The sequence below is a fragment of the Passer montanus genome, unplaced genomic scaffold, assembly GCF_014805655.1.
Source record: "Passer montanus isolate IOZ18808 unplaced genomic scaffold, ASM1480565v1 scaffold33, whole genome shotgun sequence".
NCBI lineage: Eukaryota > Metazoa > Chordata > Aves > Passeriformes > Passeridae > Passer > Passer montanus.
The window spans coordinates 2707625-2734656 of NW_024368041.1; the positions used below are offsets into that span (position 1 = coordinate 2707625).

At 39.7% G+C, this 27032-nt stretch overlaps 1 protein-coding gene across 3 annotated transcripts; it reads right to left on the reverse strand.

The window, feature by feature from the left end:
* Positions 1-3160: 3160 nt before the first annotated feature.
* Positions 3161-24904, reverse strand: RAD21 (RAD21 cohesin complex component). 3 transcript variants are annotated; one of them, XM_039715412.1, is made up of 14 exons: positions 24767-24904; positions 18840-19013; positions 17375-17504; positions 14993-15092; positions 13873-13979; positions 12790-12993; positions 12129-12254; positions 11817-11939; positions 9957-10180; positions 9481-9640; positions 9009-9160; positions 7367-7516; positions 6819-6902; positions 4471-4947 (listed from the first exon to the last, which is right to left on the reverse strand). In XM_039715412.1, the coding sequence occupies exons 2-14, from the start codon at positions 18981-18983 to the stop codon at positions 4756-4758; spliced, it is 1896 nt and encodes a 631-aa protein (XP_039571346.1). In that variant the 5' UTR covers positions 18984-19013; positions 24767-24904; the 3' UTR covers positions 4471-4755. The 3 variants fall into 3 exon arrangements, with proteins under 3 accessions (XP_039571349.1, XP_039571346.1, XP_039571348.1); XM_039715414.1 differs by lacking the exon at positions 24767-24904 and adding an exon at positions 24125-24448; XM_039715415.1 differs by lacking the exon at positions 24767-24904 and having other exon boundaries at positions 3161-4947; positions 18840-18983.
* Between the last annotated feature and the right edge of the window lie 2128 nt (positions 24905-27032).

The window sequence follows — 27032 nt, forward strand, 5'->3', positions numbered from 1 at the left end:
ACACACATGAAAAGTTGGCACAGCCAGACAAAAAAGAAATCCTTACTCCTTTCCTTCTCTATTCTACTGCCCGGTGCTTCTTGTGTTATGCTGGCACAAGTTTCTGTGTGGCTGCCCAGTGCACAGGATGTAGAAATTGATCCAGCTGGGGAAAAAACCCCTGTGTTTCTTTTGGTGGGTTTTACCCTAAATCAGTTTCCAATATCCCCAAACCTAGAAAACTAAATTGTACACACAATTGCCAGCACTACCTGGGCACTACAAGGCAGGGAAGGGAAGTGTTTCAAGAATGTAGCAGGACAGTTTAATTTAGAGAGGTGTCCCCACATGAAGAACACCACTGGCTTTAAACCTCCATCTGCTCTAGCAGGATGCCAAGTGTCATGAGCAACTCTCTGTTTCTCATCACATGTATTCTTGATCAGCATCAAACATTTATAAACATCCATGATTAAAGGTCAACCACACATCCTCAATTATTTAGTGTTCGTTTCAGGCTATGTTATGATCTTTAATGTTTTTATTGAAAACAAAAATTAGGCAAACAAGAAAAGCAGGGGGCTGGTGGAAGTAGAACATGTAGAGACCCAGCTCATGACAACCAAACTACCTCTTGCATCTTTCCTGGCTGCTGGGGAATAACTAGGGCCAAATGAAACTGGAGCGTGTGTTCTCCCAGAAAGTTTCTGGCACTTTATTCTACTCATAATGGAACATGAAAATTAGTGTTTGGCTAATATGAATATTTTCTCCTACCTGATATTTTGGAATTTTTTTTTTCTTCTGCATGAAGATGTTTTAAGCTAAAACAAATATAAAATCAGGTCTTGTTATAAGAACTAGAGAAAATCTTCTACCGCCTGTTCTTGTCTCTCTCAAAGCTTTACTAGAACTTTAGAGGTCAGCAAGAAATGCAGAGAACTGTCCTTTTTTCCTTGTGTGTTATTTCTTGGTAGTTCAGCTTTTCTATATGTTCATGTTGCAGAAATTCACAGTATATTCACTCCAGCCACTTCTTCGAGGTAAAAAAGAAAAAAGGTCTGAAAAAGCACAAAGATAAACACAACCAATTGAGGAAAGACGTACAATCTATGGACCCTTAAGAGTTTAGAAACAGAAAAATTTAACTTAACCCCACTACCCCCAAAAAAGTAATATTAAGTACTATGATACAGACTCAGGTGTAGCAGTGGAACAACAACAGGGAGTGAAACAAAACAAAACAAAAAAAACCCTTGGAAATTTTAATGCTTTGATTTGCCAGTGTAGGATGCCAGCTGGAAAGACCCAAGCAGAAAAGGCAATTTTGTGCCCACAGAAGATGGGGACAGATCAACATCCTCAGCACCATGTGCCTGACCTTCCAACAAAGTCCTGAAGCAAAGTTGCACACATCTGCTAGTTCATTGCTTAATAATCTGGTTGAAGTCATATCTTGTGAATTAGGAAGAATCCTCTATTCACACTCATAAACAGAGCACTATTTAAACTCCAGCAGTACATAACATCACCTGCCTTCTTCCCCTCCACCCCAGATGGAATAAAGCAGCAGTGTGGCTTCAAGGTGATCACACACATAGGGCAGGAATTCATTCAACGACTGCATCGTGTTGAAGAAATACTTCCTTAGAATCCTGTTCTCTTTTTTACACACCAAGGAGGAGTAATTTGGAAAGCAGGGCATGCACAGTACCCCCACTGTGAACAGTTAAGCTTTGCAGACAGAACGAAACTGCCACCAATGCGAAGATGGAGCAGAGAAGCATTCACAGCAGTTCCTTCCCCTCACTGCTGCAGTGCAGCACTACAGCCAAGGGCACCCGAGCCAGCCCAGCCTGACAGGAAAGCAGTGAAGAACACATTCTACAGAAATGCTCTTGATCAAATCTAAATCCCTCCCAAGAAAGATTTCTGAAAAGAGATGTTACTCACTGAGCTGCAACAAAAATGACTTCCTATCTAGTAAACACTAAGTGAATGCTTATGGGTAATTTCTTTAAAACCATTTCAACATTTGAGGAGGAACTATAATAAAATGCAGATGCTGTACTTCTTTACCAAGATATTGAAGCACTTTAAAAAAAAACAAACAGCAGCAGTCATAGGGAAAACAATGAACACTGTGCAACAGAGATCCCTTCTTCATCTCATCATCAACACCAATGCTCTATCAGCATTCCTTAGACCTCATTCAACAGCTGATCAGTGCATTACCACAAAGCCTCCTTTCCAAGAAATGCAAGCCTCTTGTTACTACTTGTAGGCCGTGGTCAGAACTAGTAACAAATCCTCTACATGATAAAGCAAAGCTTGCATTCAGTGTCCCAGGTTAGTGTCACCAGGCATACATTTGAGCAAAATCAATTTATCATGAGTGTTGATCACAGTGTAACAAAGAGCCAAACTGGTGATAAAACTGTACTAGATTATTAATATAATCTATTGATATAAGGCAATCCAGAAGAGCTTTCATCCTAGTCTGAGTACCCAAATTCCCAGTTCTCTCTCACAGAGATTGAACCAAAATAATCAAAGTCACTTTTCCAGTGCTGCACCTGCACACACACACACTTGGGCTGGCTCAGCACAGGCCAGCCTGCATCCCACTGGAATCACAGCACACACAGGATGGGCCCAGCTGCTTCCACAGCTCACTCAAAAGCAGGACAGCCCAGACTAAGCCAGCTCACTCAGCCTGTGTCAGTCAGAATTCACTGCCCCTATATATAAACTCTAGAGGTAACCAACTGACTCCATGTGCTGCAGCCACAGGCTTGGATCCAAGAGTCTGGATGTACCAGGAGGAGCATGTAACTTCAGAGGCACTGACATACATGCAGAGGCAAATCCAGAGCTAAAAGAATCCAAGCTGGAGATGTTCTGGCATTCAGAAGGGACAGGCATGCAGATGAATCCCATTTTACATTCTCCCATAATTTTCCAAATGCGCATTCCTAGCATAGAATCCTTGAACAAAAGCACAGTACAGCCAGTAGAGTAACACTTCCTTCCTAATGGCAAGAATTCTAAAAGATTAAATTTGAATATGTAAATAAAGAGCTAAATCTTTCCATACCTAATACCAAAATAACCAATTTCTTAGAGTTCAGTCTCTCCTACATAAATGGGAGGTGTTCAAACAAGATACAGAGCTAATACGTAACAGCTTATAACACAACTTTTATTAGAAAAGTTATACATAACAGCATCAACTATTTTCAAGAATATTAACTTTGAAAAGCAACAAAACAGACTAAAAATGTGTAACAAGAAACTAATGACCTTTTCTATAATTAAACATTCAAGTTATCTACAATGTCTCTTTTTACAAAGGAGAAAATTATGGTTTTACAGGCACATCATGTTGAAAATAAAGCTGCAGTAACTTTATACAATTAACTTTTTCAAGGATTAGTAAAACACGGTCATCATGTAGTCTCAGAGTTTTTTAAACATTCAAATAATTTTACAGTTGAGTATACATGGAAATTTAAGAGTCCCAAAATTATTTCACAAAAGTGCCAACATTAAAACCAGAACCTTCAGTGTGAATAATTTTGCCCTAAAAAAAGTTAAGACAGGTCTCCATAATCAACATATTCACATAATTTCTGGTGCTACCTGGTCTAACAGTAAAGCTTCATTCTTTAGAAATAAAATCAAACTGGACTTCTTTCGCAGAACGGATAAAACGTTTTGAACATGGGAGTGTACATTATCAGAAAAAATTGACACTAAAACCATAAATATATCCAAAGAGCCATTAATACACTACACAATTAAGTGGAATTGTGCCCATTTGTACTCTATATTCAAAGTTTTTTGCCCTTTTGGTACAGGTGGTATCTGAATTCAGCATTTTTTCTTATTCTCAATGTTGGATGCTTGCTTAATAAAAAAAATCAGATAATTTACAATCTAGAAGTCTGTTTTAAAAAGTCTGGTGTTTATATACAGCTCTAACAAACCTAAAGCATTATGATTTCTTAAATGGTTAAATGAAGTTACTAGTTTTCATTTGTCCCTTATTAACAGTAATTAGCCATTATCAGTAGTGGACCGTAACAAGGTGATAAGTGACAAGGAATGTTTCATCTAAAACGCTTCACATGTTCTGTCCTTTCATGTATCACGTAGAGGAAGTGCTTTCCACAGACACTCGTTTCCCCTTAGCATCAAGGGCTACAAAAATCTGACTGCAAAAATGCAGTGACACAGCAAGCTGACATATCAGGCACTACCTTTCATATTGGCAGCTTTAAGAGACCCACGGTATGCACAAAGATCTAGAGAAGGGGAGGAAAAACTACTACTATGAGAAGCAAACCGAACATTTCAGATGAGTTTGGCAAAGTTTTTAATCAGACAAAAGGTTGGCCATTCAGATTTACTTGTATAGGTTAAAAATATCTATACTGAATCAACTAGTCAAATTATTGTAAGACATGTCATTGATACTCAACATCACATGCACCAATATTGCACACATCTGCTCTGAGCTGCTAAAACAATCTTCATCTGGGTGCTTGAGATGTCTGGTTTCTGCAGCTGGAACTCAAGTCACCCAAACCAGCCAGCAGTTTCACTAAAATTTTGAGTGGTAAAGTTAAAATACAAACCCCAAAATAACCCCAAGAGAAAACCAAGGACTTTATACAGACAAAATCTAAATTTTCTGCAATGGTCTTGTGGGCCCTACGGACGGGGCAATACACGCACGCGCTGGTGAGCACTGGCTCTGCTCTAGGGAACCATTCAGATAATGTGAAACCTGGGACCAGGGGTGGCAATGATGTCACTGTAGGGCTCCTCCTGTGTCAGCTCTATAGCTTGCTGCTTTTTCAGTACCAGGAAACTGTAGAACTTTGCAGCTGCTTGTTTTCTATTCGTATTTCTGCACAGCTCAAGCAAACTGATAGATTCTGCTCCAGTCTTAGCAAGAGCTCTCTGAAAAACACAACATTGATACCACAAGTTAAATAGAGAACTACACAGAAACAACAATGCCTCTTGGCAAGATTCTGTTTGTTGTCAACCCCAGGACACTAAGGGATTCAGAAGAATGGAAACATTACAACATGTACATGAAAATTTCTTCATGGATCTTAGCTAAATGAAACCTAGTAGGCCTCCCAGGGATGTGTGAAAAATCATTCTTGAATCTACTGAATGTATTCCAGAAACACTGTTGTATAGCACAAGATTTTGTTTCTGCAGCAATAGCTAACCAGTCTTTTTTGACTACAGGACAATTTTTTCTTAATAGGAATAAAATAAAGAAAAATCAAGTTTTATTTCTCAAAATAAATGTAATTCCAAAAATAATAAACTAAAATTTCAAGAGCTAACGTTGAAAGATGCGTAATTTTCCCAAGGTGAAAGCCTGTTTATTTCTAGAACTCCTCTGTCTCAAACTAAGTGCTCAAAGTCACTTAGATTTTCTCAAATATTATAAAGAATATATTAAAAAATAAATACATCTTTTTGCTGGCCAGGATAACAACTGAAGTGTTTGATTTAAAGCAGAACTGTCTGCCCTGGAATGAATTTCAACTACATTAAAAGGTATTTGGCTGGCCAAACCAAATTATTTTGTATTTATCAGACCTAAACTCCAAATTTCATTGCAGTTTTAATGTTTCAGCCATGCAATGTGATGCTCTTTTGGGTACACGGAAGAAAAAACTGTAAAAAGCTAGTTATGGGCAAAGAGAATTCTAAAGCTCTCTTCAGAAACAGTGATAAAATATTCAGAGAGGAAAACATGGCATAACACTACCAACTCAACATCTGTATACCTCAGAAATTATTTTTAAGCTTTTTTTAGTTGTGCTGATTTGGTTTGGGGCAGAGTTCATTTTCTTCACAACAGCTCACATGGTGCTGTTTTGCATCAAATAGGCTGGAGGTGCACAAGGAGTTGGGAGGGGACAGAGCCAGGACCCTGACAGGCCAAAAGGATAATCCATGCCATATGGCATCAGGCTCTGCACTGAAAGCCGGGCAAGAGAAGAGGGGGGTGTGTGACCATTTGGGATGTGGCATTCAGTGACAGCCAGATCTCACCAGCTGCCAAAATGTTTAAGGGAACAAAGGAGCTACAAACCAGGCTGAAAGGCAAAGGGAGTCCAAGAGTATGTGGAGGACAAACACAGAGACCAATAAGCAAAGGAACAGTTTGCACTTCAGCTCAGGGTGAACACTGTGGTTTTCAGTCATCATATCAGAAAAAGCCTCTTTAGTTCCAGCAAGCAAGAATCCATCCTACAGACATATGTCTGTGCAGACTGAATCCACATGCTAGAAATCAGCCAAAGTCACATTTCCACAGTTGTTAAGAGATTCAGCTTCTCATGGCTTTCAAGTTTTCAAACTAGCCTAGACAAGAAGTAAACATCCTGTACAATGGTGTTATCCCTAGACCCTTATGTGGGTTTGCCTAAAGACAGAACACAAAGTCAGAGGTGCTATGGTTTCACCAAAAATACAGTCAATTATTTTATAATTTAAATTTCTGGGAATCTTAGTTGTACGCCAAGTGTGGACTTAAAGGTTGAAAAACATTTAGGTGAACAGTTTTATTTCAAATGTTCTCTAAACAGTAAGTGACAATTATAAAAGTATAGATTTAATTTTAATACAATTATTTGATATAGATTTAATCAACCACATGCAGTCTTCCCCTCAAAGAGAACTGGTATTTTAGGCTGTAACACTGACTGCAAAGAAAGCTCTTTCTTGACATTTTAACTGAGCTCAAAAGCATCAGTGGACACACTCCAAAGCTGCTTTAAGAGAAAGCACATGATCATGTGTACCTGAAGGCCATGGAGCATTTGTTGAGTCCTCTTGTTCCATCTCCTTTCTTCTTGATCCTGATCACCCCCTGTGCCGTCTTCTTCCTGGAAGCAGGTGTAAAATAAAAACATAATCAAGTTTGCTCTGTTTGTTACCACGGGATATTCAATATTGTAGCTAAGAGACAATTTAAGTAATACTATTTGAGAACATGGCTGTTTTTCTTGCAAAAAGCTACTTTGATTAAGTAGCACAAGCTACTTAAAATGAACCACACCATTTAAGGTTCAAAAGCCCTTATCTAGGGCATCATAAACTTATAGTGGTTTAATCCAGCCATGGGTGAGAACAAGAGAAACTAATTCAAAACAGAGTGTATATATAATTTATAAAATTAAATAATAAAAATGTTATTAAATGGTCATGGAATAATTTAAGAATTAAATTTCCATGGGCTATTTATAAGGACGGACAAAAGAGTTATTTCTTATGCCTTTTACTGAATCCACAGTCAAACATTCATCCACTTCTGGGATACACAAAAACTGATTCTACACAGAGTTCTTACCTCCTCCTCCTCCTCTTCCTCTTTCTCCTTTTCCTTCTCCTTCTCTTTTTCTGGCAGAAGTTCTAGCTCTGGTATTAGCTGGCAGATGTTTTGGGGCTCCTCTGGAGGCATTTCTACAGGTGGTATTTCCAGCTGTTGTGATGGTGGATGCTTTAAGAGCACACAATACAGTTAAACAAACAGTATCATTTTTTCAGTTCTTTTACAATAGAATGATGGTGCTACAGACCAGTTTAATAAAATCCAAGTACATAATCTTAGCCATTTGTCAGAATTTTTCATTTTTGAAAACCAAAAACCAATTTGTTTTGCTGTCCATATGTGTATTTTCAATCCTTCAGATTCTACTCAAACCAGAAATTATGACACCACTGTAAAGTAAAAAGGCTTTCCAGTAACTTCACTTATGCCACCATCCAAACTACTGTTCTCACTCCTTGGATTGGCACATGCAAATTTAAAATCCCACATCACCAGATGCAATGCTACATGAACACACTTCAACTCACTGGAACTAGTCATATTCAAAATATCAAAATGCTATTCTCATCAATACAAACATTAAGGAATTTAAACATTGGTACCTGCAAAGTTTCTGCATATTAATTACTTTGGAGCTGAAGTATATTCTCAGAAAATATTTATGTCAAGAGGAAAATACAGAAAATAAATTTAATAGTATTTATGTAGACAGTTTTAATAAAATTAATATATGGTACTCTCCCCCTGAATCTATAAACAATTAAGTGCTTGCCAGTAAAGTTATCTTGACACCTGAAACTGTTTCTACACATGCCCTAAAAAGGCTAAACAACTTCTAATGTATTCACACAGCAGGTATCACTACAGGTTGTTGCTAGAGGCCTGACCTGGCCTCTAAGATGATCACAGGATTCCCAACACACCGACACCCCCAATTACACTGACTTGGCACAGTCAATGCCGATTTCACCCCATGAAAGGGGTGAAAGGGCAAGAAGAGCAGCAGCTGCCACCCTGCTTACTAAGATAGTGTAACATCTAACAGTCCCATTGTACAGTGAACAATGTGTTAGCCAAGGAATGTGAAAAGTGAGGTTAAAAAATGCACAAACATGAGACACAGCATAACTCAGGACTGTTCTCACCATGCAAACATTCAGAAAAATACACCTTTCATTTTGTGTATCTCCTTCCTCTCCCCTTCACAAGCAGTTTCCTTTCACACTGCATCACAGCAAGTGTCCAAGTCTATTCACAACTCAACTAGGAAATCTCTCCAGATAATCAAAGTTTTTCTTTGAAGCATTAAGCCTGGAACACTAGGGCTGTCTTAACAGATGTTTATGGAGATAACACAATCCTTGTTTCAGGGAAGCTGTTCATATACATTTGTCAAGCAGGACTTGGTAAGCCTAGATTCCTCGAAGACTTTTACTGGAGGAAATAGTATAATTTCTGTATCCTATCAGCATTTTAAATGTTTCAGTAAGTTTTCACCTAACAAAGACACCAGAATGATACCCAGGGACAAATGTTCTGATACTACTACAGTGAATCTCAAAGGACCATAGAAAGCTAGGGCCTCAAATCTGTGTCATTTCCTACTGAAAGACACTGCCCACCCCTCATTCCCCATAAAAAATAGGAAAAGCTTACTCACAGGTAACACTGGCTCTGGTTCTACTTGCTGCAGTTTGCGTTTAACGCCGGTCTGAGCTGGTGGGGGTGGCATAACCGATTCATCCAGGTTGGTTCTGCTGCCCTCCATCATCGACTCTTGCAAACGGCTTGGCTCTTCCAGAATAGGTTCATCTGTATTCCACAACAAATCTTCTTTTAGATACTTAAGAATGTTATCAGAAACGGTACCAAAATCCAAACTGCTATTATTTTAGAATTGAGCACTCTCAATAGCCTGCACTTTTAATCCACTGATTCAAGCAATCCCTAAGCATCCCCTATTTCTAGGAAAAAAAAGTTATTCTGTATCAGAGGTTGCATCACATCAAGCTAAACAACCATTACAAAGCTCATTGTTTCACACATAATCTTTGATGACTTAATACAAAGCACAGATAAAAGAGAAAAATATGCTCCGAGGGAAAGCAGAGCATCTTTGACAAGACACAAACCAATGACATCTCGTTGCTGCTGTTGCTGCTGCTGCTCCTCTCTGGGAACCTCTGGGTTTTCGAAGTCCTTAAGGAACTCATCAAGATTGTCAGCTTCTCCACCTTTCCTCCTCTTTCTCAGGTCTTCTGGTACCAGAGGTGTGAGACAGCGAGTAAAGAGCTACAAAGGAAACATTACATTATTCACTATTGCAGTTCTCAGTATCCTTTTATTTAATTTTGGATTAAGTAATTATGGTCTATCTTTCTATCTCAGTTTTTAAGCTCCTCTCCAACAGTACTAACTTCTAAACAATTATTTATCTTTGTAACTGGTAACAACAACATTTAAAATATTTACCTTAGTTCTTCTGTTTTTTCTTCCAATTATGAATATTGCCATCACTATATCACCATTTATATGCTGATGTTTGCTATCCATGAAGCATAATCCTGAACACAGTCAATTTAAAAATTACCTTGCACAAAAACATTACCTTCAGTAGTCTGTTATTCCACAAAGGCTGTGCAGGCAGAGAGAAAAGCTTTTCAACTCCACCAGTTTCTTTCCACATCATCAATTTCTTAGTGGGAGGTGCCAAATCCAAAGTAGTAACAATATCAGAGTAGTCACTTAATTGGGCTCGAATAGTCTTGCTGTCCAGTTCTTTCACACTGTCCACAATCAGCTTTCTCTTCCTCTTTGCTTTGGTTTCCTTGACTGTCGAGATTTTTAACAAGCAATGAAGCTTAGATCAAACAGGTACCATGCTGTAAAAGAATCCTGCAAGTTCTCTATAGGTCTTACCTGCCCACATATAAAGCTGCCTCAAGAATCTAAGGCAACACTAGCTTTGGGAGAAGGATTAAAAGCTATGTGCAGTATAAAATGTCAAATACTGTGAATGCTCTCCCATAACCTACAAATTCTTCTGTGAATTTAAATCTACCTAAGCCTCAATGCCCTCATCTGCACATGCCTCTCTCTCCCATGGCTTGCTTGACAGGCTAGTGCAAAAATTGGCAATCAAGTTGAACAGAGAATGGAGCACCTCTCCTATGAGAAAGGCTGAGAGATTTCATTTTGCTCAGCCTGCAGAAAAGGGAGCTTTGGGGTGACCTAATTGTGGTCTTCTAGTACCTGAAGGGAGCCTACAAGGAAAATGGAGGGGACTTTTCACAAAGACATGTAGTGACAGGGTAAAAGGGATGGCTGCCAACTGACAGAGAGGACGTTCAGACTAGATTTTGGGAAGAAGTTCTTTACTGTGAGTGTGGCAAGGCACTGGAACATTGCTCAGAGGAGCTGTGGATGCCCCATCCCTGTTAGTATTCAAGGCCAGGCTGCATGGAGCTCTGAGCAACCTGGTCTAATAGAAGGTATCCCTGCTCATGGCAAGAGATTTGGAACTAGATCTTCATGATCCCTTCCAATCCCAGCCATTCCATGACTCTAATCACAGATTTAAAATACCACACCCACTTCATCCCCTAAGCCCTACCTGAGCTTTGGTAGAGTTAATGTGGCTGGTTATTTTAACTATAAACTTTTGACCCTGCTCTAGGATAACTTTACTGTGCTCACAGCCTGGGACTCTGCAGCAGACCCTGAAGCTCTGGTAAATGCTCTATTTGCTGGACTAGCAGATGAGCTGGTCCCCTGCTGCCAGCCCACCACGAGAGGGCAGTGCCAGGGCTCTCCCACAGGCCAAGCAGGGAATCGGGGTCTGGAGCTCAGTCTAAAAACATAGGACAAGCTACTTTCTTTCCAGATATTAATTTTTTTAATAAAGCAGGGGTCAGTACATAATGAGCCAAACACAGAATCAGTTAAAATAAGCACGTTTCTTGCATTAAAGAAAAAGATAAGGAAAATCCCTGCTTAGTAGAAATTCAAATACAAAGGTGCACCTCGTGAAATCAGCAATTCATTAAAGCTACAAATCACTAGAACAGCACTGATTCTCAGTGTAAACAGTCTGTCCTGCCCTTCAAACACAGCGTATCAAAAACTGTGCTGCACTACAGATACCATATTAGAATGAAAGAGATGCTGAGCTCCATTTCAACTCAGTGCATTTTAACTAGCATGTTTATCTAAAGCTGCAGTCTCATGCTGTTACATGCACTGACTGCAGAAACTACAAACTAGTATTCTCTGCCACCATCCATGTAAGCCACCTCTCTGGAAGGTACTGGAGGGCTACTATTAGAATAAAAGGATTTCAGCACTTGATCCCTGGTTTCTCTCCCAAGTGAGAAGCAGAGTCAGCAGCAGTGCTAGACATTCATTTCCACTCCATCAAGCTAAGGTGGTCTCTGACAAACTGCAGAGTACTCCCCAAGAGCTCACTCACCTGTTATGTCAATAGGCTCCAGAGCAAAAGCTTCCTCTTCATTGGGAACAAGCGTTGTCTGGTCAGTCATGGTTGGTAAGGGCTCCACGGGATCGACCGAGTCAGGGCTGTCGGGGCCTCCCACTGCCAGTGACAACGAGAACCTTGCACTAGGTCACAACACAACAGGCTCTGCTACCCCTCCCATCCCCTCCTCCACACCTCCAGGTGGCTTCCCACACTTCATACTTTTGAGCTTGGTATGCTTTTAAGGAATTATCCCAACTACATGAGTTCAAATTAATTCTAGGTCTGGTCCTAGATCATACTCACTTGATACATTATCATCATCATCCATATCATCGTGGGGAGGCTGCTCTGGCATCATTACTCCACTTTCTGAGAGTGCAGGTGGGTCATCAAAAATACCACCATCGTTATTACTGAGAAGTTTGTCATCTGAAGAAACCATATGAAAGAATCAGTTTTGTATCCACAAACTCATGAAATAAGTACAGACAAATTTACAAAGAAGTACAGACAAGTTTATTACAATGCAGATGAAGACAGTGCAGAAGTTAGAAAGTACTTTCAATACTGACATAAAAGAAAGTAGCAGTGCTCTTTCAAGGGGCATTTCAGCTTTAATTCTGAGCTTACAGGTAACATTTACTACAATATATGTGCACATATTTGCATCTCACATCTAATTTTTTAGAATTTTGTTTTTAAATATGCCAACACTTAATATGCTGTGAGTTGTCTATACTGCTGTAGTACTCACAAACCAGAATATATGCTCAGTGCACATACATACATATATATATACACACACACACATACATATACACACACACACATACAGAGTGAGTATAAATACTGGACAAGGCATAAATCTGACAGGAATCTGGCAACAAAGGAAAAACTTCCCTTCATCTACCCAAGAACTAATTAAGGCAGGAGGTAGGATAGAGGAAAAACGAACCAAACTTACCCAATATTCCACCATCATTTCCTTCCCCAAAATTATCATCTTTGTATTGGTCTTCATATTCCAGGTGATTAGATTTCTCATTGAGGTGACTGGTGCTCTGTTCAGGTTCCAGGAGGAGATTGGAAGCACTAGTGCTCACCAGCATGTCATCCTCAAATGCACTACCTTCTCTCATCATCTCACGATCATCCATCCCAAAGTCACCTGCCAGAATACAATTGCACTACTCTAAGTGCTAAAAAAAAAAATCAAGATGCAAGAGACCTACCTAACTGATCAACAAGGCCCATATGTAAGTTTAACTCAATTAATCCTATTTGCAGAGTTAATCACATGATGTAAGGAATTGTGCCCAGCAATACCATAGCAAAAAATACTGTTCAAACAATTATAAAAATAACTATCTCCTTTTCAAAGCATTTTATTGTACTTATTTGAATTGATATTAGCAAGATCCTACTAAACTTCATCTGCACAGAAACCATAGGATTCAATGGAATTCAAAGACATTGTGCTTTAATTACAGGGAACAAACCAATACCCAGACAACAACATTGTTAGTTTATTCTTTCAAAACTATTACTGAATTATGGTTTACAATACTGTAGGTTAGGAACCAGACATTCAAATAAAACTGTCTTTAGATTTTGATTCAGATGTTGGAATACTGTTCTTGAAAAGATACCAAAAGTAGCAAACTTGTCACCAGTGACGGATTCAGCTTCAGAAATGTCCCAATGGTTTCTGACTGAGAGCATGCTTATGATTAAAGCAACAGCTTACTTCATATTCACATCACATTTTGAAAATTTTAATTACCACAATACTTCAATGATTAACTTGACTGAATATTCTTCAGCTTTTCTTTCTGCTTATTTTAGGCAGCTAGAAGTTTGCTGAGCATTACAGGACAGACTTTCTGGAAAAACTGACATCAACAAACTAAAAATTAAACACACAAAACCACAGCATGTCTGATCTAATTTGTTTAGAGCTCACTGGGCATTTCATAGTAATTGCAAAACCGTATCTTACAATAACTGAAATTAGCTAGTAACACATAATAACACATGAGATCTTTACCAAAGTCATTATCCTGGAGGATACTGATGTTGCCTACTTCTTCTCTCATTGTAATTTCTTCCACTCTACTCTGGTTCAAACTGAACTGCTGAGCCACATCAATATCACTTAAACAAACAGAAAGCAATTATTAAAATCTCATTAAAAACCAAAGAACAGATAAAAGCCTGCTGAAATAAACATGACATTATTCAGCAAAAAACAATTTTACATTCAAGTCAATTATTGAAAAAAATAAAGGTGAACACTGCATAGAAACTATTACTTAAAACAGTGGGACCATTAGTGGTTCAAATCTATCATCCAAATTGCATTAGCTCCTGGGAAATGTATCAGTAATATCTCTTACTCCTTGTCATGTTGGGATTACTAATTTCAAAGGCCAAATTAACAATTAAGAAAAATCTTCCACCCCTTCAACTTAAAAAGTTATTAATATAGTTTATCAAATGCTGTATTTTGCATCACTACCAAGTTAACACCCTTTGTGGTGTATTAAGGTGTATTCTTAAAAAAATACACCTTAATACACCATAAAGAATTTTTTTGCAGTTTCAAATTAGTATATACTCTATTTTAAATTTAAACTAAATTGAACACAGAGTAAGCTGGATTCTAAAAACTCCGTTATGAATAACTCAAATTTAAAAAAAAATGAAATAATAAAAACCATACATTTTTTAAAGATTAAGAACTATTAAGGTTGTACACTTGTTATATGTAAAAGTAACCATAAGTATTAAGAAGTTTTGAGAATTAAAAGTGCCACTTTAAAAGGTCAACAACATCCCCATAAAACTAATGTTGTCCATCTTAAGGACATATGTGATGTAGGGTGCCTACATAGAAAAAAAAGGAAGTTATAATAGGTAGCTGAGTTTTTGAAAAGCTCCTGTAAGGACAGCTTTAACTTCAGTTAAAGTTAATGCTACTATGAACTTAAAATCAACACGAAAATGACTGCACGCTTCCTTATCAGTATATAAAAACGACCTAAGAATAGAAGTTACCTACAGACTATTTTTTTACATTCAGCAATGAGTTAGCTGTTTAAAACCAGGTTCTCCTCAACTAAAACCAATTCTCATTGTCATGGAAATGGAAAAAACCCCAAGCTTACTCTAGATCAGGGAGTGGTTGGTCAAAATCGTGAAACTCCTCAGGTAAGGTAATAGCATTATAAGCAGCCTCTCTGTTTTCCTCAGGCAAATCAACAACTCCTGCAAAGAACACCCAGACATGAGTTCCCATTCCTTACAAGGACAGCATTTTTCACCATGCCATTAGCAATTTCTCTCTGCATGGGCCTAATGCCTTTAAATTTGTTGAACTGATGCTGAGATACCTACAAAGAAACCTTAGATAATGGTAGCAAGTGAAATTTAAACTAAATTCAAAACAAATATCCTCAATCCCTTGCACTGTCTGTATAAAATATGTTTGTGTACACGATGCTACACAATAATTTTATCATGACACATGGTATGAGCTGCAGGGTTCTACATTGCAGTGGCAGCACACTGTCTTTAAATTTGTTGAACTGAACTGATGCTGAGATACCTACAAAGAAACCTTAGATAATGGTAGTAAGTGAAATTTAAATTAAATTCAAAACAAATATCCTCAATCCCTTGCACTGTCTGTATAAAATATGTTTGTGTACACGATGCTACACAATAATTTTATCATGACACATGGTATGAGCTGCAGGGTTCTACATTGCAGTGGCAGCACAGCATGACTACTTTGCTACTGGTCCTTTATTCAGTTCCATCAGCTCCAGAAGTCCTGGAACAGATCTGATTGCACTTGGGGCTCACTAACTCACAGGCTTCTGCACATAAAAGAGCTGTATTACCAAAACCACACACATACCTTTTCTTATCCTCCAGAGATGCTTACTCTTATTCAGCAGGCATTCTCAGAGCATGAATATCAGATTGGGCATCACAAAACCAGTGCCAGCAGTTGGTCCCTTTGTTTTATTCAAAGTCTTAAAAAGGTCAGGGCACTTGAAAGTGCATGGGAAATGCAGGTTCAATTCCTTCTGTAACTTGCAGAAGATTTGAGCTCTATGCTCTGCCTTCTGACCCACACATACAACACAGGCAATTCTGAGGTACAGATACTTCAGAAACACTCTGCTCACTGTGCTCCCCTCTGCAATGAATAATCAAAGAAGCACTGTCCACAGAGACCAGGAACAAGCACGAGTCTGTAGCTTACTCATCATGGAACTTGACTAGGAATGAAGACATCTAGTCCATCCTTTCAGGGCTGTTCAATATTTTTACTTGTCTGCTGCTTAAAATGAAACATGTAAATGATTCTCAGAACAGAAAGGCTCAATGCCTAAGGAACAAAGCTGATAAACTGAAAATAAAGACCAGTGCCTCAGCTTCTGTCAGGCCAGCATGCCACTTTTTGTAAATCTTGATTTTATAGTGCTTCATCTTTGACATGCACTCTGTTAAGAGAGGGAAAATAGACTGCCTTGTGATATTAAAATTATGCTCTTATTATAACCCAGGGAAGTTAAACACGGTAATAAACAAAAAATTAGCAACAGTTAACAAATTGCCACTGAAGGCTACATAAAATTCAGTACCTGAATTCAGTGCCTGAATCACAACTTGTAGATGAGGAAATTAAGACAAAGGCATTACATACTTTCACTTTTCTCAAGTAACTGCTGCACTGGCTTTCAAGAGTTGCCTCTTTAAAAAACAAAAATTCTCCCTCAAGTTCAGCTTTTAAATCTATTGCACTCACTAACTTAAAAAGGTAGAATATGATTTAGCAGCTGTGAGCATCCAGCAGCATCACTACTACAGCTACACTTCAGCTAGAAAAAGTTCCCCAGGCCAAAATTAAGAAAACTATCTATAAAGACATGAAAGAATTAAAACCAAATAATTAATTGACTGCTGGACAAAAAAGTAATTTCAGGTATTAATATGGCACCCCATTTTAATGGAAAATATTAAGCAGAGTGGGAAACTATGTTGTAAACATACAAAAGGAAAACTATCTCTGATGCCCACATTACAGTCCACATTATTTTCAGAAACTATAATGCCAAAGTGGTAAAAAAACAGCTTACTTTCATGTTTCTTTTGTAATTCATAGCAAAAGAATCCTGACCCTTGATGGAAACCAGTTCCCTTGTGTGCTTCTATTCAGTAGGGCACTGGCCTTTTTCAGACAGAAGGTAAAACCCATGCAGTGTATTTCCATTTAACATCATACACCAGCAACAGCCAAAATCTTAAGTGGGATTTTACTGAATCAGCATCAATAAGAGAAGTTTTTGTCCAGAATTTAGTTAAAAGATGTTTTGCAGCAGACAACTCAGTCAGCCAGCTAGCTGCAATAATTACTTCTCCTATAACCTGTACCTTTATGTAATTATACAGACATAAGAAGGCAGAATTGTATGCCTTCTTAATAAACACATTAATCAATGTAGCTTTTCAGAGAGCACTTAGATAAAGACAGATACCTGGACGAAAAGCCATCTTAATCTTAATGAAAGCCTCATTACAGTCTGCAAGAAGATATTTTGCTTTCCTGTGGTAGATTCTAACAACGCCTAGTAAAAGATGTCCTGAGGTTCGAAGTGCCATCTTCACCTAAAAACACATTGCACAATCAGTGAATCAGATGTATCCTCAGTATTCCCTTAATGACACCTCAGTCAGCTATACATGAATCTTCTCAATAAAATCAAATATCCAAAACAAGTATAAAAATCAGCAGAAATCTGAAGAAACAAAGAATACAAAGTCTACAGTTCCAAGATGATACCCTATTACATTATTTATGGATGACCAAGCAAACGTCACTAAATTAATAGCAGCTCCCTCCAGGAATTCCCAAACACTGCTCTGTCTAGTTAAAAAATAAGTGACAAGGCTATTTTTACCACATTTTCTTTTCTACCACCTTTGTTACTTCAGTTGTGGAAAAAGTGAAAAATACAAAAAGTTGGGCAGCCATAAATAGTGATTTGATTAAGTAAGGCTGGCTTAAAAACTGGTTAAAAGCCATACTTTGTCCTGGAGTGAGAAACAGAGGAAGATGTGGAGTGCCCATAAACAAGCACTGCCACAGTAAACCAAAAATTTTAAGTTCCTTTCCTCTTCAATCTCACTGCTTTATTATGTAATGAAGTATCTACTGTGGGAACATAAAACTGAAAAAAGTAATTCACAGAAGGACTCTTCTTTAAGCATTTTAGGCTGAAAGAGCATGAAATTTGTGTTGAATGGTACATGGAATAATTACCTCACAGAAAGAGTAAGCCATACAGGATTTAACATCAACCTAAGAATTAAAGATTTTTATTTCCTCCAACATATTTTGAAAATTTCAGCTAATGAACTGTTACACAAAGTTAAATATATGAAGTGCCTTTCTCTAAAAGAATGTTCCAGCTCATTAGTGAGCCTATGAACATTACCTTCTTCCTAAATCCTTCCAAAGTGACAATAAAAGAAATCACTATTGTAGAAGAGTAAGCATCTCTGTAATTGTACAATGCACTTTTTGCTTACACTTAGCAGTTCTTCTAAAATCTAGAGTAGCACTATAAAAACTGTTAACATTTGTATCAACCAAAATAAAATATGTAAGTAAGTTTTCTTTTGTTTTCAAGCAGTTGCTTTTTTTATAAGACATTGACATCTGTTAAGTGACAAAAGTCACAACTGCGCCATCAGTTCTCAGATGAACAATTTTATTGGCAGGAGTAGTAGAGGGGAAGAAAAACATGTAAAAACATCAAGCTACTTAAAATTTCCTCTCATTTCACAACAGAGTATTTCACATCCAAACAGACCTTTCCACCCTTTGAAACAGCAACATTAAGAACTTTATTTGCTTTGGTGACCCAAATAGTAATTTCCACCTGTACATTCAAGTTCTTTTCACTACAAGGTCACATGAGATGAGTGTAAAACAGATACCTTTGGGGAAATGATGCTCTCCACGCTGCTCTCCAGATTACATTCAAAAACATGGGCTTTGGTCAGCTTCTTATCCCAGTGGGCCGCCAGCCAGATTTTGGCCAGCGGCCCACGTTTGCTCAGGACAAAGTGGGCATAGAACATGGTCCCAGATGTCTAAAACAAAGTGCAAACCTGTAAAGAGAAAGGCAAATATTTCTTTCTACATCTTTTATTTTATGGGAACATCCTTGTAAATACTACTCAGAAGAAGTGCACATGTTTGATTTTTAACCACTGAGATGAGACTATTTGTTTAATATGTTTAAGGAGCCAACACTTACAAATTGTATCCATGTAATAGCATATATATGTATTTATTACAGAAGAATTACAAAGCAGAAATAACACCCACTAACAGCCACATACACAACTAAGAAATGTTTACCATCCCTCAAGAAAACATAATCTTGAATCTTTTTACCTTTAAGGTAATGATACCAAACTCTCCCAATGCAAAGAAGCAGATCTCAGTTTTCACTCCACAGTGGTGTTCTATAACTTCCACTTCTTTCTACTTTTAGTTCAGTAGCTACTACTCTGCTATACCAGTATATATTGTACATTGTTCCAGCAAAAGATTCACCTTTATAAAATATACAGCCCTAAATCTTTTTGGACTTCACTATAATTTCCTTCCTAAACAGGAAGCATAATCATGCTTTCCATTTCTGAACAGACCATTCTCCATTTCATATTTTTTTAAATTAAGTGTTGACAAAAGTGGTGAGAAAACTGACTGCATTATTCCAAACTTCCGTAAGATTCCATTTTCTTTCCTCTTCACCAGGAAAAAAAAAGACACTCTTATCTATTTATCTAGTGATTACTTTGTTACGATTTATAAGATGCCACCATATCAAGCCATGGGGAATAAGAACAGCATGATGTCTTATGATCTAAGCATGCCACTTCCATGCATGAGGTAAAGATATGATTCAGTTAACTACAAGTAGAGGAAAAGAAAAGTTTGTTTTAAAAAAAGCAGAAGAATCTCCACAAAGAATTTTTCCAGTAGTTTCCATTACCCAGGAAAATTAATCAAAAGAAAAGAACAGAAAAGGCACAACAAGTGCATTTTAGTTTTTACCTCCTCTACACCTACAGAAAAACTGCCAGAGGAAGCACTGCAAGTCACAACTGAATTGAAGTAGGGGCAAGAGGAATTGCTAGGAATTGAAGTACAGGGGCAAGAGAAGCTCTGACACTACTGATTCAGTGGAAATAAAGCCAACCTCTAGACATTTGAATAATAAATTTAAAAATTTACATCTCAAAGTCAAGTCCGGGAACTTTTTTTTTCCATTTTGAGAACTGTATAACAGATCTGATTATCAAGCTACTCTCTTAATGACAGATTGGCCACCAATTTCATCCATGACCAAAACAGTGAAGAGGATTTAAAGGAAATAAAGGCCACATTCAGCTTAAATTCAAATTAACTCAGTATACAGAATTAAAACTACTCTTAGGAGTGAAGTTAATAGCTTTTAGTCATAATAAAGCTACAAACTGACAAAAAAGTTAAAATGCCATTTTTACTTGTTGAGATTGTGTGAGGGCTAAGAACAGCACTACACAAAGATGGGCATGAGCAGACCTTTAGACCTTATCTAAAGGAAAGTATTCTACCTTTTTTCCCCCCCCAGGATATTTTGAAAATCATCACACTGTCTTAAGGCTAGCAGACAATATAATCCTTGCATATTTTTCTATATGCAGAGACATAACTTTGCAGCATAGCATTTTGATATCTTGAATTGCTACCAAAACCATGCAACAGTAAGCCTGTAATTACTCCTGAACATGAGGAATAGGGGAAAACACAAACATAGAGTAAACAAAACCACCTGTATAAATCCATTAAAAGCATTCAACAACAGTTGCAAAATAATGTACTTTGATTAGTGGAGTTTGGCACAATTATTAAAACAGATAAGAGTTTCACAAAACTTCAAACATACAGTTAACTGAAAACATACTTAAGTTTCCTGTTAAATGTGAAACTCACTATTTGGACAACTTGGACAAAATCAATTTATCTATCACTTTAGATCTGTTTCTCTTCATCCATCACTGAACCCTTGCCATACTGAAATACATGAAGGGAAACAGTGACTATCAGACTACAGATGGTTTTGAAGTGTGTTTCACTCTGAACTGCTATAAACAAATAAGGATTCTATTACCTAAAGCAACAATTTCTTGTCACGTGAGTCCCCGCCACTTCCAAATTCCAGCAGATGCTCTGCATGGCAATAACTGGGTTACAGCAACTGTACAAAGCCCACCTTTACAGTCCAGCTGTTTAGCACCTCAGCTCTTCAAAGCCAGCCCCAAAGGCTGCTCCCGCTTTCTCCAGATTTTGTCTTTCTTTTCAGATACTCTCTTTTCTGCATTTCAGGCTTTTTGTCTGATCTTTAATTCACAGCACAGTATGTTGATGCAGTGGCATAAAGGGAGAAATAGATTTTCTGGCATAATTTGAGACTGGTACAAATGTTAAAGGAAACAAGAGTTTCTACAAGTGGCAGAGTGCTCAGGCAGACACACAGAATATCTCATTAGCTGAAAAGGCAAATCCTAAGAATCCACAAAAGCAAAAGGGTAGCTGATGGCTCTTAAAAAGCTTGTAAGGTAAAATACAACTGTCAGTTTTTGAATTGACTGGATATGAAACAGGACCATAAAACTTGTTCTGAGAACTTTGGCATTTTTCTGTTTTGCTTGCATTTCTCTAAGGCAAAAAGACTATGTACTCATACAAGGCCAGGCAGCACCAAATCCTGATCCTGCCAAATCAACATTTTAAAATACCTGCAACATTATTGCCATTAATTCTGAATTTGCTTCCATGTGCCACAATTGTCCTCAGGTTTTCTCTGCCTAACTTGGTCAACAACTGCACAATTTAAAAAATACTGTTCTTCTGATAGAAGTGTAAAAATCTCCTCTATGCTCTTCTCTTCACTGTACTTTTCTACACACAAAGTTAGTGGAATGTAAAGCAGAACTTACATAACACTGGTCACACACAGGGTCTGATCCAGAATGTGCCTGTTTCACCCTCATCTGAGACTCTGGTAATCGCTCCTTCCAAAGTAGCAGTAAGAAAATTTGGTAGATGGTGTAACTATGAGCTTCATCTTAACCTTCAACTCACACATATTTCACCTTAAAATCCTTCTTCTGATTAGAACAGCTAACTATCTAACCTCTGAAGAGCACACTGGCATAGTTAGTCCCATTCTTCAAGGCATGCAGAAAGGTGCTTCATGAACTAAGCTGACAACAGGCAGAACATTCAGCACATTTTTATTTGATTGTGGTTCACTCTGGCTCATTAAACCCCCTCATCAGCTGCTCTCCCTAGGTTAGGTTATGTACACACACACACACACACCAGTCCACAACTAAAGTTCAGTCTTTTTTTTTTACTGTCACCTACTTTTGCTCCTTGTAAAGCTAGTCCAAAACCACAGTCACACACTGATGAGCAGACAAATTCCACACTACAGTTTAAGAAATCAGCCAGTCATTTTAATTAATTTGTCCTTATGCTATTCTCTGATTTCTCCCCACTTGCATAATTTCCTCCTAAGCGGTTTCTGCTTTGCTAAGCCCAGGCAGCCCTGGGTGATCTGGGGAAGGCTGAGATCTCCCTGTGCACCTGCATCAGCCTGAGCTGGCCCTACCAGACTTCAGAAGAAGAACTATCCTGACCCTGCTACTGTTCTTGGAATTTTTCAGCTTTAACTCCTAATCCTTCACTCTCCAATCCTTCTTACATCACTAAACTTCCCATGTGTGGGCACTCACTAACGCTGCCTCCCTGGCAGGTTTTGGTACCACACTGAACACCTGGTGCTACTGAAAAAAATTCATCAAAAACTCCACTAACATCCCCTCCAGCTCCAGGTCTCTTTTCACCACTAGCTTATCCGATCTCCCTCCTTCAACCACTTTTATAATTGTCTGGTTAATCCACATTTATCTGAATTTTAATGTATTTCTTTGTGTCACCTGCAGCTTTAGTACTAAAGCTCAGTGTCAAGTCACCTTAATTTCTTCTGTCTAAAATCAATTATTGAAAAAGATGAAACTGAACTAGTTCAATTTTACATACCTCTGGAAAATACATACAACATTTTCCCTTTGTCTCTAGGTCTTGTTTTTTGCATCAACAATTTGTCAGAAATTCCATGGCTGAGGTTGCACTACCAGGTCTATTAATTACTCAAACCATACCAGTCTGTTAGAGGAACTGCACTCACCGTTCTCCAGTTACCATACACTACACACCTACATAACCAGACAGAACCAGTGCCCCACTAAGGTTACCAATGCAAAAGACAGACCACTCACAGGTACCGTACAGAGCTGGACATGACTGAACCCTCTGAACACTGCTGTCCTCCTCCCTCAATTCCACATTCACACCTAACCCTCAGCAGCTATCCTGCCCTTGCCCCACACTCAGAATGATCAACCAGTAGAAATCTTTTTAATTTAAGGCCCTGTCTCCATTATCCCAATCTATTTTGTGCAATTCCAGACCCAATTCAAACTAATAAACTTGTAGAAACCATGTACTAACACACTCTTTTAAAGGTATGTAAGCTGAACATTCCTTATACTACTCCATCTTTTGCAGTTACTTCTCTGCACAGTCCAAAGAGCCTAAACATAAAAAAACTTTTTAACGTTTTACCTTTAAGAAGATAAACTGATGTGGCAACTAAAGCAAATTCTGCGGGAAATCCCACGGTATAAGCAAGACATGATTAATTTGTGTGGTAATTTAAGTTTATTGTAGGTCTCACTAGGTTTTTGCTCCTCCTTTTATTACCCCTATCACACCTACTTCCTCTCTAGTTAAAACCTTAGATGAGTGGGCTTTGCTTTCCCAAATTTTGTAGAATGTCTAATATTTACAAATGAACCTTCATAAAATAAAACAGAAGCCTGGCCCCAATAATGCTTTGATGTCCCCCGGTTTTGATAATGAGTTTTATTGAGTAGGAGATTAAGGAAAGCATGCTTATCGCCCACATTTGCACAATGGAGGTCTAAATGGGAACTTCTCCAAATTTACAGTAGTTTCTTTATGTGTCTGAATTTAAAGAAAAGGCATTTTCAATGGGGTCACAGTGACCCCAAGTTTCCTTTGTTATTGATAAAAACAACGCCCTATTTTATATTTAACACAAGTGTTTCTAATCAGGATCAGATACCAAAAACCATACCAAGATTTCTAACAGTGTCCGCAAGAGCAGGACCTTGGTTCTTCAAAAGGCCGGCATCTTTAAAGGGCCCGTTTATTTGCAGCTAAACAGCCACAGCGTCCAAAGGCAGCTCACCGCCACTAGAGAGGCTCTGAGGACACTCAGCACCCTGTCCCATCCATGGCAGCAGGAAAACTGCACTTAAACCCAGAAGAGTGACAAACGGAACTCTGCTCCGTCCCTGTCCGCTCAGCCCGGGGCAGCGGGGATCTGTGACACCGCGCGGCTCGGGCTGCCCCTCGCAGTGACCCGGCTCTGGGGCAGGGCCCGGCGGGGCCGCTCGGCCCGGACCCCGCTCCGCTCCGGCCCGGCCCCCGCTCCGCAGGGCGCTTCCAACGCCGCCGCCAGGCCGCGCTCGGGCCCCGCCGCGCCCGGCCTCGCCGCAGATCTCCCCGGACACCCGGCCCCGCGCAGGGTCCCGGGGCGGCCCGGCCCTTGCCCAGGTGTCGCGGAGCACCGGGCGGGCCCTCCCCGCCGGCAGGGTGCAGCCGAAGAGCCGGCTCCGAGCATGACGGCAGCGCCCCGAGAGCGGGGCTGGAGGCGGGCCCCGCCGGGCCCCTTCGGGCGCCGGCAGCGACCGCGGCGGCCGGAGCCACTCCTTACCCTGCTCCGGGCCCGGGGACCGCTCGCTGCTCCTGCCGAGCCGAGCCGAGCCGGGCCGGGCCGAGCCCGAGCCGAGTCGAGCGGCGCCGAACCGAACCGAAGCTGAGCCGAAGCCGAACCGGACCGAGCCGAGTGGAACCGAAGTAGAACCGAGCGGAGCCGAGCCGCTCGCTCAAGCAAACAAGATGGCGGCCGCGGCCCTTCCTGCGCGCGAACGCGCCGTTCAAACCGCAGGATGTTTACGGTCAAATTCCCCCCCTCAACCGGCCCCGGCCCCGCCACTGCGCCTGCGCGCGCCACCGGGGGGCGGGGCAGAGCCGTGGGAGCGACGAACGGCCGCTTGAGTGACAGCGGCGCGCGGGCCCCGCGGGGGGCGGGGCCAGGGCGGGGCAGGTGCGCATGCGCGGCCGCCCCGGGGCGCGGGCGGGCCGTGAGGGCGGCGCGGCCCCGTTGCGGCCGCTCTGCGATCTCCGGTGCGGAACGTGTCACAGCCTGGGCCCCGCAGCTCTGCCTGGTCCCTGCAGGTGTTTGGGCTGTGGGGTGGTTTGTTGTCAAGGGGAACAGCTGCGGGCACCGCTCTCTTTCTTTGTTTAGACCAAATTGATTTTGACTGTACATGGAAAGGCTTTCTTGGTCCTAATTTACTGATTTATGATGGCCATGTAATGGAGGGGGAAGTATGGCTACAACAGGATTCTAAACAGAAGGAGTCGATACCTAGGTAAAAGCAATGGAAAGGGAAAACAAGGACTGCTTTGGGAAATAGGGATTTTTTCTGGTCTCTCCCAGGCATTAGGAAGTGTAATGCTAGGAGTACATGCCATTCTGGATGAACAACAAACAGCCTTTGGCACAAAGGGACAGAAAATTCAAAAACCTCAAAATAACCTTTAAAATAACCTCTGAAACTATACTTCTAGTGCAATGGATCATCAGTTTACAAAGATAATGTCAGAATACCAAGAAAATCTTCCTGCTTAGGGCTTAAGGAGCATTACTGCTATTTGTGACATTCAGATAATATATCTTAAGGGATGATACCATCAGCAAATAATATGTAAAAACATGCAGGTTCAGTCTCCTGGTTCTCTTTCCTTAGATTCAATTTTGAAGACTTCAGCATTCATTTATGTTCATAATGTATTCAGAATAAACATTGATTCTGTGCTTGTCCCACATGGATTTCTGCCAGGTGTAGTAATATGTCAAGGGTTTTCTTCTGCAGGAAAACATTGGCTGTGTCACTACCTCCTTTCAGCATTCATTTATGTTCATAATGTCTCGCTAGAACCTTTATTCAGAATAAACATTGATTCTGTGCATGTCCCACATGGATTTCTGCCAGGTGTAGTAATATGTCAAGGGTTTTCTTCTGCAGGAAAACATTGGCTGTGTCACTACCTCCTGTGTCTCCATATGGAGTTAGAGCATTGACCCAGGGAGTGTCCAGGCCGTCGACCACTGGCCTGCTGATAAGACACTTTAATTAATTAAACAGTGCATTAATTTAACAGTGCTGATAGGCTGGATCGCATCAAAGTCCACCAGAAGAGTGGACCAGCCCAGCTGCATCGTCGCTGCTACAGGAAAGAGCCACTCCCAGCAGAGAGACTCCAGGGAAGCCACAGTGCAGAGGTGTGAGCCAGAAACAGCAGCTCTGCACCGTGCTGCTGAAATGTGGAATGTCCACAGACAGCTGGGCTCTGGCTCTGCCTGCTCAGGGCTTACCCCACTTGTGTCCATTTTAGTGTGAAATCCTCCTTCCTCTGGCTCGGCAGACACTGAGGATTGGTCAAAATTGCTTTTCTAGCTACTGTGGGCTGGTGTGTGCCAGTGGCTGTTTTAGAAGCCCTACATCGTATTGCCATTGACTGAGCAGAAATTAATGATGGGAAGAAACAATAATAATAATAGTAATAATAATAATAATATTTCCTTAGTTGTCACTACATATTCCTTAATAGTTGCCCATTGAAAAAAAATAAAATAATAAAAACGCATCTATTGTTTTTCTCATGCTCTCTGCCGTTTGAGCACGCAATTCTTTCTGTAAAGGACATCTCTTTTGAGAGCAAAACTAGTTCTAGTTAAATTTTTGGTAGCACCTACCATGTAGTTAAAAGCATTAAGCTTATGTATAGGTCCAGTCTTTTCCAGATTACTCTGTAGTTGGTTTTCAATTTTTTCGAAGTTTAGTTTCTAGTTTTTCATTCTTTGTTACTACAGGGCTTTCAATGTACATACTTCAAAGAAGCAAATGTATGCA

Excerpts from the sequence above, each read along its gene's own strand:
- RAD21 (XM_039715415.1), bottom strand. The coding sequence starts at position 18,983 with ATGTTCTATGCCCACTTTGTCCTGAGCAAACGTGGGCCGCTGGCCAAA. Across the intron at positions 15,093-17,374 it reads TAAGATGGCTTTTCGTCCAG|GAGTTGTTGATTTGCCTGAG; the intron begins GTATCTGTCTTT and ends TGTTCTTTGCAG. Across the intron at positions 10,181-11,816 it reads GGAGCCTATTGACATAACAG|TCAAGGAAACCAAAGCAAAG; the intron begins GTGAGTGAGCTC and ends AAATCTCGACAG.